At 36.9% G+C, this 20257-nt stretch overlaps 1 protein-coding gene across 1 annotated transcript in view; it reads right to left on the bottom strand.

Annotated features, from left to right (window-relative positions):
* Nucleotides 1-20001, bottom strand: part of LOC119784685 (general transcription factor 3C polypeptide 1) — a 36751-nt gene extending 16750 nt beyond the window's left edge. Inside the window, exons 1-18 of the mRNA XM_038286874.1 lie at nucleotides 19556-20001; nucleotides 17295-17504; nucleotides 16084-16260; nucleotides 15853-15996; nucleotides 13889-13985; nucleotides 13682-13805; nucleotides 13310-13486; nucleotides 9911-10026; nucleotides 9155-9207; nucleotides 8676-9064; nucleotides 8508-8576; nucleotides 6308-6432; nucleotides 6123-6211; nucleotides 5880-6033; nucleotides 5549-5652; nucleotides 4765-4877; nucleotides 3213-3524; nucleotides 2902-3047 (exon numbers count right to left, since the gene is read on the bottom strand). Coding sequence (XP_038142802.1) covers nucleotides 2902-3047; nucleotides 3213-3524; nucleotides 4765-4877; nucleotides 5549-5652; nucleotides 5880-6033; nucleotides 6123-6211; nucleotides 6308-6432; nucleotides 8508-8576; nucleotides 8676-9064; nucleotides 9155-9207; nucleotides 9911-10026; nucleotides 13310-13486; nucleotides 13682-13805; nucleotides 13889-13985; nucleotides 15853-15996; nucleotides 16084-16260; nucleotides 17295-17504; nucleotides 19556-19776 — 2820 coding nt within the window. The 5' untranslated portion in view covers nucleotides 19777-20001. The remainder of the gene's footprint in view (nucleotides 1-2901; nucleotides 3048-3212; nucleotides 3525-4764; nucleotides 4878-5548; nucleotides 5653-5879; nucleotides 6034-6122; nucleotides 6212-6307; nucleotides 6433-8507; nucleotides 8577-8675; nucleotides 9065-9154; nucleotides 9208-9910; nucleotides 10027-13309; nucleotides 13487-13681; nucleotides 13806-13888; nucleotides 13986-15852; nucleotides 15997-16083; nucleotides 16261-17294; nucleotides 17505-19555) is intronic.
* Between the last annotated feature and the right edge of the window lie 256 nt (nucleotides 20002-20257).

Genomic DNA, 20257 nt, shown 5'->3' with positions numbered 1-20257 from the left:
CTTGCCTTGCTGTTGCCTGTATATAATGTAAGACGGGGAGTTATTGCATATAAATGCCAAGAAACAGACAAAAAGATGGATTCTGATGTAATTTATTGGGTAAAATTACTAAAAATAAAGCGTGTTTCACAGGTTAAACTATGACCTGGAGAAGTGGGGGGAAAAAATAAAATAAATAGGGTCATATCTTTTACATCTGATGCACTTCCACTCCGAATACTGCTTATCTACTTGCCAAGATGAGCAGTGTTTTTTTCCTGTTCTCACATCAATATCTGATTTTATTATATTTCTTTAAGATTTAAAGAATCCACAGACCATCTCAGAAGAAATTAAAAGTTTTCTATGAACACCTTGAAGAGGTCCCTTGATTATTACGGTAGCTAAATTATTTTAGCTAATATTATTAGCTAAATTATTATAAGTTAAATTACTTAAGGAGCAAAACAAGACATCAGTTTAAAGTAGCTGTGCAGGGATTCTTCTTTTAACAAAGAGCAGAGCATGAGATCAAATACTTTGGTCCCAAGTCACTGCTCCAATATTTGACTTAAATTTGCCTCTATAGCTATTGTCCACATATATGGCACACATGATGTATGAGAGCTCATGTTGATTAAACCTTTAAAATACCAGAGCTTATCTACTGATGAAGCCGTGTGTGAAACAGCATCAGATTCACGGAAAAAAGAAGTCCGAGCATTATTTGGGCTTGATAAATAAGGATAATTGACATTTCTTTGTATACTTAACCATAAAAAACTAAGCCTGATGAACCAGACTAAAACTGGCCTGCCAGTTCTAGGGCCTGGGGCATTGATCGAGGCTGGACCACTCGCAGACAAAAATTATTTTGGCCGCTGGCGGGTGGTGCTAGTTTACTAGGCTATAAACTACCAAATTTTCAGACTGTAAGCTACTACTTTTTTTCCCACGCTTTAAACAATGAGGCTTATAAGAGGTGGGGTTTTTCTCTTGATTTTTCCCAACTGCCAGAAGGGGAAGTTCAAAGTTGAAAAGGAAAGAAAAAGGGACTAATTTTCATTTAGCACAAGTACATGCTAGCAACAGGAGCGACTGACAACAAATGTCTCAAATTCACACAATTTGACATTTATTTGCCTCATTAAAGCTGCCGAACCAATGAAGACTGGGCTCAACTCCTGCAGAACTGAAATAAAGTGCTGATGAAGCCCCATCTGTCAGTAGAAGCTCTTACTGCAACCAAGTAAACAAGCTAATGGGAGCTAGCATTCTTCTTCTTCCCTACTACAGGGGCTATATGTAGAGCTCCCCCTACAGGTGTGGTGGGAGACAGTTCAGTAGATGTCAGTGGCGTAAATTACACCCCACTCGATTCAGTATCAATTTCCTGACCGACCGATTCGATTATTTTCGATACTGAAGAATACACCACGATTGATTAATTGGTTAGTTTTTGGGGTTTTTTTTTTTACTTACAGGCTAGAAAATGTTTCAAATTTGAAAAAAAAAAAAACAATGAAAGCTGTAATAACGTTATGCATTTTATTTGAGAAACAGCAGCAAATAACAGGAGTAGCAAAGTTGTACTCCACCTAGGCCTATGAAAACCTCATTCAATGAAAAATAATAATGCCTCTGTGCAATAGTTTCTGACAGGCCTTGCTTCAAAAAATACTGCAATGAGTGCATAGGTGCACTAGTAGATTAAGTAACAAAAACAGGCCTACACTACATTCACAATAATACTCAACATCTGTGCAATGAGTGCAAAAGTGCAGTAGCAGCAAATGGTAACAAAAATGACACCTGTATTTCATTCACCATGTCTGTCTTGCCTACTGTTTATGAGAGTGTGTGGACAGGCGGAAAGAGGGTAGTGGCTAACGGAAGCGAGGTAGGAGGGCGAAATAGATTTAGCGCCACTGCAGCACGGGAGTCAGAATTACGTCCAGGAGCAAATGGATAAAAATTGACCGGCATGAATCGCTACTCTTGCGGAAGTGTCAATGCATCAGATCGTCGGCTGTTGGATTGATGCACCTATACAAAACGATTATTATTTACACCCCTAGTCAGATGCTTATATATGTATAGTTCCACTTTTTTTTTTTTTTTTTTCAAAAACATTTTGTGGGCGCGGATTAAAGAGCAGTGCGCTCTATAGTTCAGAAAATATGGTAAGAATCATTCAAACTAGTATATATGTCAGACAATTTTGTTTTAATCAATCCTTTTAAACATGCCAGTGGATCCTTCAGGTTAAAAAAGGTCACTTGTGCCTTAAGGTACTCAGACAACAATTGTGATCTCCACCTTCCAACGTCGATGTGTTTTTATATTACCGTGCTTTAAGAGCCATGACAAAAAAAAAAAAAAAAAAAAAAAAAGAGTAGATGAAGTAAACCTTACAAACGAAATATGGAAAAAGATGCTAAGGAGAAACATTCAGTGCACAAAGCTTTCAGGCTACCAGTATATTACGCCAAATTTGCAGTGGAGAGCAAGTAGCATACTGCTAAACAGAAACTGATTTGTATCCCTGGAAGCTTTTTTAAATCTAACAAACTTTGTTTCTTTTGACTAAAGTGGTGCTGAGGTTTTACAGTGGCTCTGAAATTGGTGAGTATCACCAATAAGGTCCAGTCATCCAATATTTGGATCAAAATATTTTTCAAAATCACTTTTTTTTTTTTTTTTTTTAAACAAACCTCCTACCATCTTCTTTTCTTATCTTTTCAGAAATGCTGATCTCATTTCCTGTAAGTAGCATTATATGTAGAATGAAAATAGAGTTTTCTCTCATTTTTACCATAGAGACCTGAACTTTGTAGAGCCTATTTACTATGATGTTACAACAGGTTAGACATTTTTTTGCAGACAACATTTTGATAACATTGTCAAAAAGATTGATCTTACCTTGTAATTAAACTGTACGATCTGCACAAGAATGGAAAGCGGCAAGCAAAGTAGAATATTGCGAAGCATCGCCCAGCCAGTAGAGAAGCCTTTTTGGACATAAACAGGCGGGACAAATCTCCTCCATGAGTGTTCATCAACATACACTGTCAGAGAAACAGAACAAGGTTAACAAAAAAAAATCTGTCTTTAAAGTAATTTTAATTAAAATTGTGATAAACCTGATGTAAAAAAAAAAAAGATCTTAAGGAAGCCTGAAAATAACAGCTTCTTTAAAATGATACAACTTTAGCCCAATAACATTCTTTTACCTTTCAAGTCAGAGTCACACTGATCAGGTTTAGATTTATCACTCTGCTGGCTATCTTCATCCCCTGATCCCTCGCCCATCAGACTTGAATTAGAGATTTCAGATTCTTTCACATCCAGTTTTGCTTTGGATTCTGGGAGCTTGGTGTCAGGATTGGATTCGACTGGTTCTACTGGTGTCTGACTGGACAAATCCGGCTTAGAGGCTTTATCTCTCAGTGGGTGGTCATAGAGCAGGTACCAGAGAAAGCTATGAATGACCCGCAGACGGATCATTTTGGGCTGGAAGCCAAATGTTTTGCCAAGTCCAGGAACTGAAAACGAAAAAAGAAATAATAAATCAATGGAAAAACAACAAAGAAATGGTTGGCAAATAACAAGTAAGTAAATCCTTAAATTTGAATTATTTATACTGGTATATAATAGCTAAATAAGATTTTTTTTTTTTTTGTAACTAACTGGAAAAGAAATGTTATATGCTTTGGTGAGGTTAAACGTGCTTGTTTATATAAAGATCTTAGGGAAAACATTTTATATCATGATTAACATCAACATATTCTTCATTTGATAAATAATTAATCTGATGACAATCCATTAGAGGCAGGATTGGTAATCTATTAAATAAAACAATGAGCAGAAATGGGTTTTATAGCTGCTTTGAACCCATAGTTGGCAACCTGTCCCTACCTGATCTGTGAAGCTCTTCAAAACCAAATTCTTTTTTCTGTTTTTCTGTTTAATTTCCCTCTTGTCTCATACAGCTACGGAAGGAGAGTTACTGTAAATCTTCTGTGATGTTTATTTTTGTTTTGTCTCTTTTCATCCGCTAATCCGTCTTTCCTTTCTCACTCTCTCTTTCCCCTTAATTCTCATCCCCTCTTTTCTTTCCCACCTCCCTCTCCATCTCTGTTGTATACGACTTTATTCCCTGAATTATTTTCAATAAAGTTTAATATAAAACTACCAAGCAGAATCTAATGGCAACAACCACAATGGTTTGCTTGTGAAAGTTTTGGGCTATCATTTAGCTCTACCGCATAGATTCCCAGAGCTATATTGGTAAAACAGGATACACAAAAAAAAAAAAAAAAAAAAAGACTAATTTAGTACATGTTTGAACCCTAAAACCTTATATAGAAATATAAAATCCAAGTATTAAATTACTAACTTATATTAATTATTGTGGGAACAATTTTATTTTTCTCATGTAAATTAGTTAGATTGTTTAAAACTGTTTTATTTGAAGTATCTGTAAAAATACAATGAAAATATTATTTTATTTAAGGCTTTGATAGTGTGAGAATATCATTCTGGCAAATGTTTAAAAAGTATTCAAACTGTAAATTAAAATGCTTAATTTTATTGGGATGGGATAAAAAGCCTGCTCACTAAGCATGCCTCTGTTTAAGAAAGCTGGTTTAACAAAATTAAAAGTACATAAAGGTAAATATAGGAGGTTATCGAAAATGCTAAATAATTGAAGCCTTCCCTTATGAACTTAACAGATCTTTGAACTACAGAGATCTTTTTATACTTCATAAGAGGAGATCATACCTGTTGTGGGCTTAAAATTTTTGTCTTCCTCATCTTCTAAGCTCTGGTGCAGAGCATCACTCCTCAGTTCTTTAGATGTGGATTTGAGCTGCTTCTCTTCAGCAACCTGCAGGCTAAGGGACAGGAAGAGAAGAGGAAAAGTCATACAGAGAGATAATTCAGGTTAAAAATCAACCACAAAGACCTAGAGGACAGTTCAGTATGTATGCATTCATATAAATAATCTAAAACATCCAGACATGATAATAATAATGAAAGAATGTTATACTTCCAGCATTTATTTACACTCAGTCTCTATGAGGGCCACACAGTTAGCATAGCTATTAAAGCAGGCATCTTTATTTTTAGCTGAGCAGGTTGCCATAAAGTCCTGCTGGTCAGTGTTTGGCAGACTTGTTAAAACTTAGTGGATGGCTGCTGAATGCAATCGGCGGTGAAAGCTTTAAACTGAACAGATGTGATTCCTCACTGTCCACTGACCAACAGTTCTGTCCTTTTTGTCTTTAGTCCAGTTTGGACTTGTCCTGCATTGTTTGTTCTATGTGGCTTGAAGCAAGTTTTGCAGCAGCTCTAGTCCATGATTCGGTTACATCTGTGTACTTGCAGTACTTGCGGTACTTGCAACCTTCTCAGAGTACAAGCACACTGCTCTAACCCACTGGACCAACACTCGGACTCTAAAACATGTTATAAGATTAGCCCCTTTCCCCCCAATTTCGAAAACACTGAAATCAAAATTTTTTAATGGATTTAAGTAAAGATCAGAGATCTTGCTGGTGCTTACCGTCCAGCTGCATATGAGCTTGAGATTTTGAAGCGAACCTCGTCAATGAGTTGAATAACTTTCTCATCATTGGGTTGAATAGATGGATGAACAACTATGTTCACCTACAAGCGTGAAGAAAAGGATCAGAAGCACTTGATTACACAATAATCTGATTAGTGAATAAATCCTGCTCTAAACAAATCCAGCTGTTCTAGTCTTTGTTGCTGCTGGAATAAACTGAAGAAAGAAAAAAATAGCACAAATAATACTTAGTTTAATAAGCACCGTTTACCAGAAGGGGCTGAAATATTAAATATTCGTATCTTGTTCACCATTGAAGTGTGTTTACCTTTTTGGTGACGCCGTCCTGTACAACAGTAGTGGTGTAAAGCTTCAGTAAGCCTTCTTTGGACAGACAGTGGACAAGCCGTAAAACAGTCTTTCTGCAACACTTTGTATTAACACCCTCCTGCTTTTCTGCCTCACTGATTATCTTCTGTAGCCTAAAAACACATGCATAACCAAGTTAAGCTTTGCTCTATGTCTTAATTCAAATGGTCAATCAAAGTCACAAGGAGAAAGAAAAACTGACGGGAAAAAGCCTTCTACGATCTTGAGGTTACGGATGGCTTCAACAATTAAGTTCTTCCTCTTCAACAGGCGGTACGTCTCATGGGACCTCTGAAGGGATAAAAAAATAAATAAATCAAGAGAAAGTGTCAAATTCAATCCTTTTTAATAGGGGAACACAAACTACTAACAAAAAGGCATCATTACCTGTGGTTGGAAATCACTCTCAACTTCAATGATCTTGGTGCTGGATGAGTTATCAGATGAACGAGCAGCCTCGCTCTGAGGCAAAGAGCTGGCAGGAGATAAGTTGGGTTGTTCCTCTTCCTCCACTAATACAAAATACACATAAGAAAAACAATAACAAAAAGATAAAAAGGAATGGTGGTGTTTAGAAATAAAATGTTTTTAAGACAAACCAAATTAAGTTATCTAGGTTATAGGTCTCATTACGGGTGACAGATTTTTTTTTCCTCCTTTTTTTGCTTTAAAAAAGAATTTGTCATATTTAAGTGTGAAGTCAAAGAATGAACTTGATTTTCTAGTTTTACAAAACCTCACAGAAGAGGAGAAGTTTACAGTTTAAGGTCAAAACATGCATTTCCTGATTAGAGAAAACTTAAACAGGACCAAGAGAGATGATGCAGAATGGTACAAAAACTGCAACTAATCAGTAATTAGCATAAAATAGGACTTGTCTTTTCAAGATTTTGTATTTCTTTTTAATCAACTCTATTAAATAGTGCATTTTTGTGCACTAGTAACTTTTCTTCTTACCAGGTACATAATTGACTTCCTTATCTCTACTGATTTTATCTGAAAAAACAAAACTTAGCAGAAGTGAGACAAAAGGGGTTGTACAAAAAGATTGATAGACAATAAATTCTGTAAAATTTGTAAAAAAAAAAAAAAAAAAAGACTTATATTTTCAACTGTTTGAGATCTTTCAAAATCTGGCCCGGGCTAATGCCTGCATGCCACAAAATTAATCAATCACTTTTTATTGAGGGTAAAACGATATTATTGGTTTGTCTTTGATTAGTCTCACAGCAAATTGTCTCCTAACACAACACTTAAACATTTGCTGGTGGACAATTAGATAATGGTGTTTCTCTATTCTGGTTTTAAAAACGTTTGGTGCAAAGGTGGGCAACGTTATATATATATATATATATTTATTTTTATTTTTTTGTGCCAGGGCTTTTGCAGTAAAAGCAGCAAGAACAAGTACCGTGTAAGCAGGTGCTTAATTATTCATTGGAACTATTTTTTAGCACCTATTCTATTTGGTTAAACTATCTATTCTTAGAAATCCAGATCTTGTTAATGTTTCACTTAAGTCCACTGAAGGTTTTGTGACTTCAATGTAACAGAGAATTTAAAAAATGTTTGACTGTTATACAAATAGCGCTAACAGTCATGGCCGTCATTATACACTAATACTTAGAGCTGAAACAATTAATTTATGAAGAAATTATTAATCGTTAGCTTATCTATTGATTGATTAATTGCTAACATACAGAATCCGACTAAAGCAGTCGATCAGCTTAAAACACAACCAACTCAGAGCAGCATTTAAGAACTACTCAAATAAAAAAAACTTAATTATTCCAAGGACATCACCCATAATTCTACTTGTTTTATTAACTAAATATACAAATCTCTTTTAGCGCCATCTAACCATCTCATGCATTAATTTGACAATTTACTGCATAACTGTTAAAATCTTGCATAGCTGTCTAAAACCATCAGTTTGACGCCCTCCTCAGGTTAAAAAGGGTCACTGCATCTGACTGCTGCAATTAGCCTGGCCTCAGATATGCCCTCATCAAAAGTGAGCTGATTTTAGCAGCTCTACCCTAGACAGAGGTGGTTCACTTGGGGACTGGCAATTAACTATGAAGATCTGTTATAAACGGAACTGAAATAATTCTTTCAAAATGAAAATTCATAAAAAAATATTAAATGCATAAAAACTGGATAAAAAAAACAGGTCTGCGTCATCTTTCCAGTCCAGTATAACAGTTTGCCATTAGTTATGTTTCAGGCACTGGCAAGGCCTAAAATATATTTGGCAGAATAATATTAACTGAAGCCCTACTAATACTTATTAAACACTTAAAAATGTATAACCGATTACTTTTCAAACAACCGTCTCTGCAATCACGTTTTAATACCACAGTGTTATTCATGCTAAAGTTTGGGAATTATGGCTAATCAATGTAAAGACGTGTCTTGTTTTCTTTAATCCCTTTTACTTTTCCAGGTGATTTTAAACATTGGATACATCATTTTCCTTGTTGGCTACTAATCTGTTTTTTTTTTTTTTTTTTTTTTTTTTGCACCCAGATTATCCACCCCTGGGATGCAGTAGCTAAAGTTTAAATAGTCCATATTTTCAAACTACCTGCAGTGGGAATGTCAGCGGAGTTCAGCGTTATTGCCTCCATAGATCCACTGGAGGAGGGAGTCTCACCTAAGAAGTTACAGAATGTTTTCAACATTACAAAGCTGGTCATTCATAAAACTCCAAGAGTTATGATAAAGATCCATTGTAGGCTTATTTAATGCTCACATTCAGCTTGAGTAGATTGTGTGGTGGGAGTGTCAGGTTGGCTCTGCTTTGCTGTCATGTTGTTTTCCTCCACACTCTTCTTTTTTCTTGATTTCGCATTTGCTCTATTACTTTTTCCATCTGGATTTTCATTCACCGAATCCTCTGTGAGATTTTCACAAACCAGCTGCTGCTCCTCTTCAGCATCCTTCTTTTTCCCTTCACCTGCTTTCTTGCTATTCTTGCCTTTGGGGGTTTTGCAGCCTTTGGTTTTGGGCACTTTCGAGGTTGACGATGTTTTAGAGGAGTCTGGCTCTGTGTCTAACACGTTTGGAGATGAGGAGCACAACAGCTTGCTTCTCTCCTGCTCTTTAGCAAACAGCTGGAGTTGATTGCTGCCACTCACAAATCTGTCGACAGACACAAATAGGACACAGCGATATGAAATAACGAGGTTCTGGTTAAGGAACGTAAAACTGAAGCTTATTGTTTATACAAACTTGTGGCTAATGAATTTGTAAGTCCTCTGCCGACCCTCATCCTCCATGAAACTCTGTAAGGTGAAAGGAATTGAAAATAAAAAAGCAACCGAGAAACAGCTGACTTATACACATTTATGAAATATAATTATCAGAATTCCATTAATCTCTACTTTTTAAACATAAGAAGAAAAAAAATACATGGAAAAAATAAAACATGTAAAATCTTTTTTTTTTTTTTTTTTTTTTTAAAGGTCCATCAGTATACAAAATTGACATTATAAACATTTTGCAATAGTCATGTGTGTCCTGAACTTATTAGGTCCACAAGAGAACCTCCATCATTGCCTTTCTCTAACTCCATGTGCTCAAAATGCTCAGTTTGAAAAGCCTTCCCTTTATGATGTCATAAGGGGAAATAAGCTGTCCAGAGTGGGCTAGCAGTCAAACTCCAGTCTTCATTTAATGTATTATTCCACACTCCTAGGCTATCTTTACAAACACTGACTAGTTGTTATGGTTGCTGCCCCCTTCAGGAGGACAGGGGTATGGTTTTTAGAATGTAGGCTGAATGAAGTGTTTTTTGGTAAAGGCCATCTGCCTAATCAAGAGGAATTGTCCTGCAAAAATGGCAGTAGCATAAATGGGACATTTAATGATTAAATGGAAACTTGGGTTTTTGTACAGAACAGGTTAGATTTAAATAACCAACCTAACTATAGGTTATAAGGAAGAGAGGCTTTGTTTTTAAAATGAATGTAGATTTTAAGGGTTTACCTTAATCACATCAGCCTTGCTCAGGTGTCGACAGATCACACGGGATTCTAGCTTACCAATGTTCAACCTTAATCCGACCTCCCTCTGAGACATTCCCTTTGTACCAGAGGACAAAACTGAAAACAAAACAAAGGACAAGAAATAATTTTGCATGCAATCTTTGGATTAGAGGAGTCATAACCAATCTTTAAAGCACTATGACAGGTAGGGTTGGGAATTGAAAAGATTTTCACGATTCCGATTCCCTTTTCGATTCTATGAAACGATTCGATTCTTTATCGATTCTTTTTTCGATTCCAATTTGGGGGAAAAGGAGAACAAACAGTTTGATTATCAGAATCAACTTTGTTTACGTAACTATTGCACAATCTTACAAACTCAACAAGATCAAGATGTCCACAGGAAATGTGAAACTGGAGTAACATCTGTGTTTAAATGAAAAATGAATACAAGAACAAACTTAATAACCAACAATGTCTAATAACAAATGATGGGATAATAACCTATTTTAAATAACAAAAAAGTACTAATTATAAAACAGTAGTAGGGAAAATTAACAGTTCTTTTGCAGAAAGATGAGCATATCTGCTTTTTCTGGAAGGATACGGGATCTTTCAGGGCTTATGGTGTCTCCAGCCGTGGAGAACACCCTCTCAGATGGGGTGGAGGAAGCCTGCACACAGAGGTAGTTTTCAGCCAGTCCAGATAGCAAGGGCAGCGTATCTTGCTTGTTCCACCACCCACAGTGTGGCGCTATCCCTGCAGGGGATGGAGGGCAAGCTTTTACAGAGCTGGATTTCCTGGTCTACCCTCTGGGCTAAGGAAAGACGGGGCTTTGATTCACAAAGTGACCGCAGCTCGTTGTCTTCCTCCTCGAATAGTTCTTCCAACTTGCGTAACTTGCGTAAGTTGCGTAACTTACGTAAAAAACGTGACGTAAGTCGTGCTCCGCAGAGCCGGCGCTCTAGGCTCTGGTGCTGCGGGAATCGAAAAAAGAATCATTCAGCGAGCTGCCAAACGATGCCATGGAATCGGAAAATACGGAACCGGTTCTTAACAGGAACCGGTTTTCGATTCCCATGCCTAATGACAAGATTACTTGATTTGATAAACCAACCTGGTACCATATCTGGGTACAAAATAAACAAAACCAAATACTTAATATTATTGCTAAATACAACTTAGGGAATTAATTACATTCCCAAAGTACCTATAAATTCAATATCACAGGACAGTTCAAACACCTGGAAATCCAAATTTTACTTGAACTGGAACTCTTTGCATCCAGTAATTATGAACCCCAAATGACTGAATCGAATAAATCTCTTCAACATTGGATGTCTCGTCCTCTGTTTATTAGGGGAGAATAAACTTACTCAAAAGTAATATCTTATCCAAATTTCTTTACTTATCTCAATACATTCCTCTGCCACCACCTTCAGTTTAGTTTTCAACATTAAAAAATATTTTTGGGGGGATTTATATGGAACAATAGGCAGGCTAGATTACTTCACGAGTTGTTTTCCGCAATTTCCGTCATAAAAACAAAGCAAGCTGGCCTCCTGCCTCCGGTCAGATACAATTTGGGAGAGGGGCAGCGGAGCGTCTGTGGAGGGGGCGGTGACGTCTGGACTCATTGCACTGATTTTGTGCAGTATTTTTTCTGTGCAAGGCCTTTCAGAATCTATAACGCAGGGGTATTATTATTTTTCAGGGAATGAGGTTTTAATAGGAATAAGTGGAGTGCAACTTTTCTACTTCTGAATCGTATCGTGGTGTATTCTTGAGTATCGAAAATAATCGAATCGTTGGGTCAGGAAATCAATACTGAATCAAATCACCATGATGGGTGTGATTTACACCCCTACCACAACCCGTTTCACAAAGAAAGCTTGGAGCTCCGACCAGCATGACGGCCAACCAGCACCATCAAACAACAACCAAAGTCCACTTTGACATACTTCCCAAAGTATGTTCTGGTGGCGTGCTAAGATTTCCTTATTTGTCAAACCCATAATAAAGTATAACTTCACATGATGCTCAACATTCCTCACTTTGGGGAAGAAAGTGCTTCTTATAAGAGTCGTCATAAAAATACAACTATTAACAAATTATCCTATTAACTATTAACTAACATTGCACTATTGCGACTTTCCTTCTTGGAATGTAGCGACTTTCATTCCCGGAAAGTTGCGACCATTTTTTCTCCTCCTGAAGTTTTTTTTTTTTTTCTAGGAGAGTGATAAACTGCGCTTTCTGTCTCTCAAGGCTCAAAGAGGATCACCGCTTCATCCATTTTCTGTCCTCCTATTATATTTTTTAATGTTTCATTCATTGTTTTTACCATAGTCTCTCCCGCTTGCTGTATACGAGATTTGCGACTCCAAAACTGACCGTTTCCTGTGCGATTAACAGATTTTATTTTGTATTTTCCCCCAAAGTGAATGTGTTTTACTTTGTAACCACGTCTTTCTTCCTGTCAGACCCATGAAATGGCTGCTGAATTTTTGCGTAGTAAGACTTAAATAGACCTGGGGTCTATCTCAGTTGAACCAACGCAGCCCCCTTGCGTAAAATTGTGTTGGGTTTGACCATCCCCACTGACTTTCAATGAGCGTCACAACCTCGTCTTACAAGATTTTCTGCCAGATGGGATGCAAAATCTGATTCAGTGTGTTCTGGCCTTTACACCAGTAGAACTAAAAACATCCCAGACATTTACAAAGGGAAATAAAACAAAAAACATATATATTGTATTCTAAAATGTGTGTATTTGAGAAAATATGAAGATTTTCATAGAATATGTTAAAAATGTAAGCTTAGCCCCCGAGGAGGAAGGTGAATGAGTGGGTGAACCCTCTAAGGTCCCATGTTTATATAGTGACATTATTTATTTTCTCTCCTTTTTTCCTTTCTTGAAATAAGAAGCGTCCATAGAACGTTATTTATGTACAGATTACCTGGTTTACATAGAGCAGCATTGCTGATTGCTTACTTTTGTTTGAGCTTTTTGTCAAAATGTATTAAATGGTAAGGTATGTAATATCGACCTCAGTCATAAAAATTTTAAAATATTATTGAATGAAAAAGGATATTTTACTTCATGTTTGTTCATTTATAAGAGAAAGAAAATTAAATAGAGCTAATTTAGGGTATGCACAATAATTAGACTTGTACATATGCATGTTTACATGTATGTAGCGTTAGCAACGTTAGCAGTTTGCCATGGTTCATTTTCCATGGTTTCTTCGTCCTAATAGCTCGACTAGTTTTTACGTGAGGTCACACCAGGAAGCAGAATGTGAGCCTAAATGAAGACATTTTTATTTTGGACTGTGAAAAATATCTAAAGTGATTTAAATTTTTGCTTCTTTCTCAAATAAAGGTGATCACACTCACTGATGTGATAGGCCTGTGACAGGATGTCCCTCTCCATGATTCTTCCTTCTGAGGGGAGTCCTCCTCCTCTGCCTCCAGCATACTCTTCATCTTCATCATCCTCGTCATCAAAATCTGCAGTGTTTCTGTTCCCGTATGGCTTCAAGAGCTTTATACAGCGCACAAGAACTTTAGTGCCTAAAAGACAGGATTCAACTCAGCAGGTTTCAAATACAAAAAATAAGTCTGCATCAGTTGCTTGGTTCTCCTTTTAAAATTCATATGCAAAATATATTCAGACGACATCTAACAGACTGGTGTGAAAATCTCCAGCAGCCTATCCATCATGATGCTTCGGAGTAAAAAAAAAAACAAACAGAAAAACTATTTTACCATTTTTATTGGTGACAGGTTCAGCGGTGGGATCTATTTCTTCTATAGGATGCTGAGAAAACTCTGCAATTTTGCTGAATCGGAAGCAACTAAACACACGCTTTAAAGTCTTTTCATTCATATTCTGAAAGCAAAAAAAAAAACAGATCATGAACACTCTAAATGATAATAAAACATGAATAAAACTATGCACATAGAGATGCTCACTAATTGTTTTTTGAGATAATCCACAGGGCAGAACTGATTCGGTAACTGCTGCAGAAAGTCGGACACTTGCTCCAACAGAATATCATTTTTGCTCCTCCTGGAAGAGCAGAAAAAGTGGACAACAAAAAGCATGAATGATCAAATGCATCAACTTATCTATAGGATTAAGGTGCTCTTTTTGGCTCTTTCTCTAAGTTTGTTCTATTTTATGGATCTTTGGGCGACAACAATTCTGGAATTGATTAATGACAGCAAAACTACATTTTGTGTTTTTAATTTGTCCTTGTTTGGGAACATAACTGAGCATTTGCTCAAATCTTAAACATTGAGAAGCTGTAAGGATTGATCTGTGTCATTTAAACTAATTTATACGGATCTATCAGATCAGTTCAACTGCACAGAACAGGGGTGCTTAACATGCAACTCAATCACACTGGATGTTATCTATTCAGAGCAGAAATTGCATAGAAATGTCCACTTATTTGATAGAAAAAGGTAACAGAAAAAAAACCCTCTGCTGAAATCCATTCAAAACAAAACTTCTTTATACTAGAGAAGCCCTCAGAGAGCACAGACCTCCACCAAGCATAAAATTTTGCTGCATATTGTGACTTAAACCTATCATTTAGACCTTGTAATCGATGCCAAGGAACAATCAATGGATGTTCCTTGGCATAAGGGCAAACCTCTGATAAAAAAAAATTCTTTATAATCCGTTCTTAACCACCAACGTTCCCTATTCTTGTTTTGTTTTTTGTATTCAGTAAAATACCTTCAGACTTTGAGTCCTATGCTGAGGCTGTCGCTTGTCGCTGCTGCCACACTCTGGTTTAATGGGGAACTGCTTGTTCAGCCAAATATCCCTATCTCACAATGTTAGAGAATCATTAAAAAAATGTATGTATACAGATTATAATCTGGATCACCAAAATTCAACAAATTGTTCCTTTGCATGAGCGACACCTCTGATAAATTTCATAAAAGTCCATCTAAAAATATTAAAAGTTATCCTTTAAACAGACAAACAAACACACATACAAGCTCTCCTAAAAACAGAATCGTAATCATTAACTTCCTTGTTTAGATCAAGAATTTGAAAATCTAGATTTATATTTATAATAACTTCATATTGTAAGAAAAAACACTATTTTATTCTTCCTGACATGGATCTCACATCAGAACTAAAGGTCCGGTTTAATATCCAAATTTTTTTTAGATCTACAGATCAGAAAGCTCTGAAGTGACCCAGTTTTAGCTTATAAAAAGAAGGAAAAATGATGCCTTAGTAACAATCTATGTGGATTTTTTTAATATTGAAGTATTTAGATTTTTATGTTTTATGTGGTGGAGTTAAGAGCAAAGCATAAACACTTTGATAGAATTATCTTGTTTCTAAATGAATTCAGACACTTCAACACTGATAAGGAAAAGAAAACATGGAGTTAGCCAAAATACAGCACACTTTTTGAAAATTTTTGAAAATACAACTAAAAATCTTTTTTTTTTTTAAAGACTTTGACTTAGATAATATTTTGTCATTTTGTACACACAAGGGTAAACAAAAAGATATTTTGTTAAGTACAGCTCTCTTCATTTTTTTTATTTCATTTTATTTTTTTCCCCCACTTTTTTCACTGCTGAAATCATTTTAGGTAAACTGGAATTACCTATATGGAGCATCTATGTAAAATCATGAGTAAAAGCATATATGTGTTCCAAATGACAAAAGATTAAAGGCAATCATTAAAAATAATTAAAATAACCAAAATACCAGTGGTTTGGGCAGTTATTATATCCCTGTTATATAATGACTTAGCAGTGATGCTGATAACTCTTCAACTCTTGCTCTTGTAATTGGTAGAAAGACTGATATATTTGGGCACTAAACTTATAAATCTGCTTCAGTTGAAAAAGTACAGCAAATCAGAGCCCAAAACTTCACAGAAATAAATAACTAAGCCGACCTGTTTACATGGAAACGTTTCAGCAGGAGGAGAATGGTGTGCTGCTGCTGTCCTGTCGTCAGCCGTCTGATATAAGACTGCATGGTGATCAGGTCATGCTTGACAAGAGACTTCCTGAAATAGTGCATCGTCCGTGGGTCTATCCTGTTAAGAATCAATAGCTTGTTACAGTGTAAAGATTGAAACAACTCTTGTAGGTCACAGCAAAAGGCAGCTGGCGTTGTCTCCTACTTGAAAAGGGTTGTATGCAGATCACTCTGTAGTTCTCCCTGCCAACGTCCACGGCCGATCCGCTCAAGCAGGCAGAACGACTCGTTACTGAGTTTTAGGTCAGGATCGGTCCCGCTCCCGATCAGAGTTCGGAATCTCAGAGCCTGAGATGCAACGACTACAAGTTTCCGTCCATATCTGGAGGGAAGAGCGATGAACCAGGTCAAGAAAATGATTAAAACAGCTGCATTGCATTTCTGAGAAATCTGAATACTTTATGAATTTGAAATTCATTATAAATAGTTTGGTTATATCACACACTTTTTAACTTATGTCATCAAAAACCACTTTGCAAGACAAATTATATAATTCAAGTGAAATGAATATGTTACAATTCAATCCTAGTTTCAAATAGAACACAGGTAAAAAAAAAAAATAAAAAATATGCAAGAAAGAGACAAGACAAGCTGATTAAAGGAATAGTACACCCAAAACATGATTAGCCTTCATTTTCTACTCACCCCCATGCTGAACAACACTCTGGAGTACTTTTTTGATATCTCAAATGCATCTGGAGATCTGGGAGGCTTCTTGCTGTCTGCTGACATTCAAATAATGGAGGTCTATGGTGACCGAGACAGAAAGGTCCATAAAAGTCCACAAAAAACGTGTCAATATTCCTCCATACTGCTCGTCCAATGTATTCCAAGTGTCCTGAGTGGGTAGCATCCAGAATTTACTCGAAACAAAGTCATTTAGAATGTTTTTAGAGCATAAACAGTAGTGTATAGGATTTCCTGAAAGCGCGCTCATGACGCTACGGAAGCCGGCAGACCAAACCAGATGAAAGTGCGCCCACTCAGGACACTTGGAATACATTGGACGAGCAGTATGGAGGAATATTGACACGTTTTTTGTGGACTTTTATGGACCTTTCTGTCTCGGTCACCATAGACCTCCATTATTTGAATGTCAGCAGACAGCAAGAAGCCTCCCAGATCTCCAGATGCATTTGAGATATCAAAAAAGTACTCCAGAGTGTTGTTCAGCATGGGGGTGAGTAGAAAATGAAGGCTAATTATGTTTTGGGCGTACTATTCCTTTAATGCAAGAACACCATCTCATTCGGATCCTATAGCAGAACCACACTCAATGCGAGCGTGAAATAATCCTCAGCCTGAGGAAGCAATTACTTTGAAATCATGATCATTTCAGAATCAAACTTTACTAACTTTTCCATCGCTTCCTGTATGCTAACCAGCGGGGTGAGAGACTTGCAGCGGACATGCTCGGTGACATCCTTCCTCTCTTTGAAGAAGACACACGAGCCTTGAATTCCATCCTTATTCTCAGGAATGATACTAGCAGGATAGATATTCATTTTCTCAGGGATGAATTTGTGTTTTATTTCAAAGCCCGTCTCTGGGTCGATGTTGATAAACCTGAATGACACAAAACATAAAAAAGGTAAGATAACTCCAAGGGTTATGTGTAGCTTTAACATTTAAATACCAGCCTTTAATTGGGAAAGTTGCTCTGCTGGGTTTGGAGTTTTAGCTCCAAATATAGAATATTTGCTAAAATACTGAATGTTTTATTTTAACAACAGGAGCATAAATCACTTTATAACCACCAGGTGAGACAAAGTGATAGGTAGTGATGTTATGAGATGAGCCGAGGCTTCATGGCGTGTGTCGAGTAATGGAGGGGGCGTTTCCCCGAAGCGCGTGTCGAGGCATGATTCATTTAGAGGAGGGGCCAAAATTGATGACGTCCGAGGCCTCGCTACCATGATACCACGTGACAGTCTCGGGAGATGGTTCAGAATGCACAAGAATTTTGAAAGGCATCTAAACAGCCTCAGCTGTAAGAGTCAGGCTCCCACTTTCGAGGTTGATGGTTCAAGACCTGTCTTTGACTTTTGAAAATTTTGCTTAAACTTAATTCTTTTGGCTGATGAGACTAATATGCATTGTTTTGCCCGAGTAAAAATATAGATTGGGTAAATTAGGTCGGTGCAGCCAAACGATTGGTTGAACACAACTTCCAACCTGATTAAAACCAAAAAACGTGGAAAAACTATCATGTTTGAATAAAAATGACTAACACCTTTCATTTTGCTCATCATTACCCAATTTGCACAAACACTGTCACTGTCTGCTTGAGTTTATTTCACTAAAATGGCAGAAAAACGGTTCACCTTAAATTATTGTTCTAAGAAATTTTACACATAAAAAAACTTACAAAAGATTGTATTATACACACCAACCATTAATAATTTCAAGGGAACTTAAAAGGGGGAAAAAAGAAAAACAGTTGCAAAAAAAAAAAATATCACAGATTTTATTACAAACTGTAGTTCTGCACTCCACCAGTAGGTGGAGACATGTTCACATGAAGCCTCGTGAACTGTGGGGATCGTTGAAGGAATTTGGCCAAACGGTTCAATGCCTCATGAGGCTTCATCTCACCATCACTACTGATAGGTGTATCATGCAGTGGGGAAGTTGATGGGTGATGAACACGACCCATACAAGCTGCTTACTCATACAAGCAACTTATTTTATACTGTAGAATGTTAAAAAAGACTTGATCAAGTCATATTACACTGAAAAAAATTATGTATCCGCTTTTGGCATATATATTAATCATATTTACTTACTTTAACACAATTGTTTTATGTCCTACCCTGCTAACATGAAACAACGGTGTTAAAGTACCTTTAGAACCTTTAGAGTAATGTAAAAACAAACAGGAAGGTTGCAACTCGAGACACAAAATCATCAAGGTAGACTGAGAAAGACGAAGATGAAAAACCTCAAATCAGAGCCAACACTTTAAATAAATATGTAAGTCCAAAGCAAAACTTAACAACAAATTAAAATAGAGATTAAAATTATAAAGGGGAGAGTCAGAAGTGGACCACCGTTCACATCAACACATGCATAAGTAAACTTTTTATTATTTTATTACAGTCATCTTTAGGGATGAGTCCTTAATCTCCATCTGCCAAAAACTGGGAAAAGGAATTAATTCAGTCATCGTGGCTGCAGTAGCCAGATGATTCCAGTTTTCCTGCATTAATGAGAAACCTTGTTTCCCAAATACTTTTTCAAAGAAATTGGAGTTGAAGAGGAAGCTGCTATTTGCTCCCTTTTCACAAACTGTCATCATTAAGGTTGCCTTCAGACAAGGAACTGTATGATGCACGATAACTTTTAAATTTTTATAGCTCTATATTAATTTTTTATTTATCTTGGCGTATATTTAATTCTGATGCTTATGCTTTAAATCGGAGCATCATTAATGCTTATGTGCTTTTGTTTTCTTCTAAGGGTAAAGTACCCCATAAGTTTTATAAATTGATTTAACTGTTTCTATGAAAATAAAAAAAAAAAAAAATAAACGGACTGGTCGTCTATGAGTTAATTGCAGAACTTATTTAGGAATATTGATCGGATATGTTGGGTTAGCAGGAAGGGTTAACGGTCACCTGTCAAACAGCTCCACGTCTTCTCTCTCCACAGGCAGTTCGTAGAAGCTCAGCTCGGCGTTGCTAGCGAGGGACCTCCAGATGAAACCTTTGGTGCAGTCGTCGAGCTTCAGCGGGAACTTTGGCTTTCTGTCCTCCAGGCGAATCCAAAGAGAAGGGAGGGTTATTCCCTCCAGTCCCTCCAACGCCACTTCATCCGCAACGATGCTCAGCGCGTCCATAGTTGAGCTAACGCTGCGTGTTCTTTGCTAACACGCTAATTAACTGACATAGTCGACTAGTTAAACACAAACGCTTTGAAGAAGCAGTTGTTGTTGTTATTGATCTTGGCTAGAAATTAAACAACATTTTTGCTCAAATTAGTCACGAAACAACCACACAAAAAGACGCTACTGATAGCTCTTCAATTAGTATTGGTGTACGTCATAGTTCAACTTTGACCTTACGTCGTACGTGTGTTTGGAAAATTAATCTCCACAAGGGGGTGCTCAAGAGCACTGGAGCAGCTATGAACATGTTCTCAGTCGCAGTAGAATCATCCAGATCCACACTCCATTCCAGTAGATGGCGGTAATGCGCATCAATAAGTTTTTTGCCAACGGCCATAAAAAAAGAAGAGGAAGCAGCAGAGTCAAACACATCATAGCAAAGAGGCCAATGGAGACCTTTATATTTTCTAGAAATCTTAAACCATTTTTTTTG

Source organism: Cyprinodon tularosa, unplaced genomic scaffold, assembly GCF_016077235.1.
Source record: "Cyprinodon tularosa strain WSP-4 unplaced genomic scaffold, ASM1607723v1 ctg231, whole genome shotgun sequence".
Taxonomy (NCBI): domain Eukaryota; kingdom Metazoa; phylum Chordata; class Actinopteri; order Cyprinodontiformes; family Cyprinodontidae; genus Cyprinodon; species Cyprinodon tularosa.
Note: the sequence above shows the minus strand (reverse complement) of the source record. Positions and strands in the feature narration are given on the sequence as shown.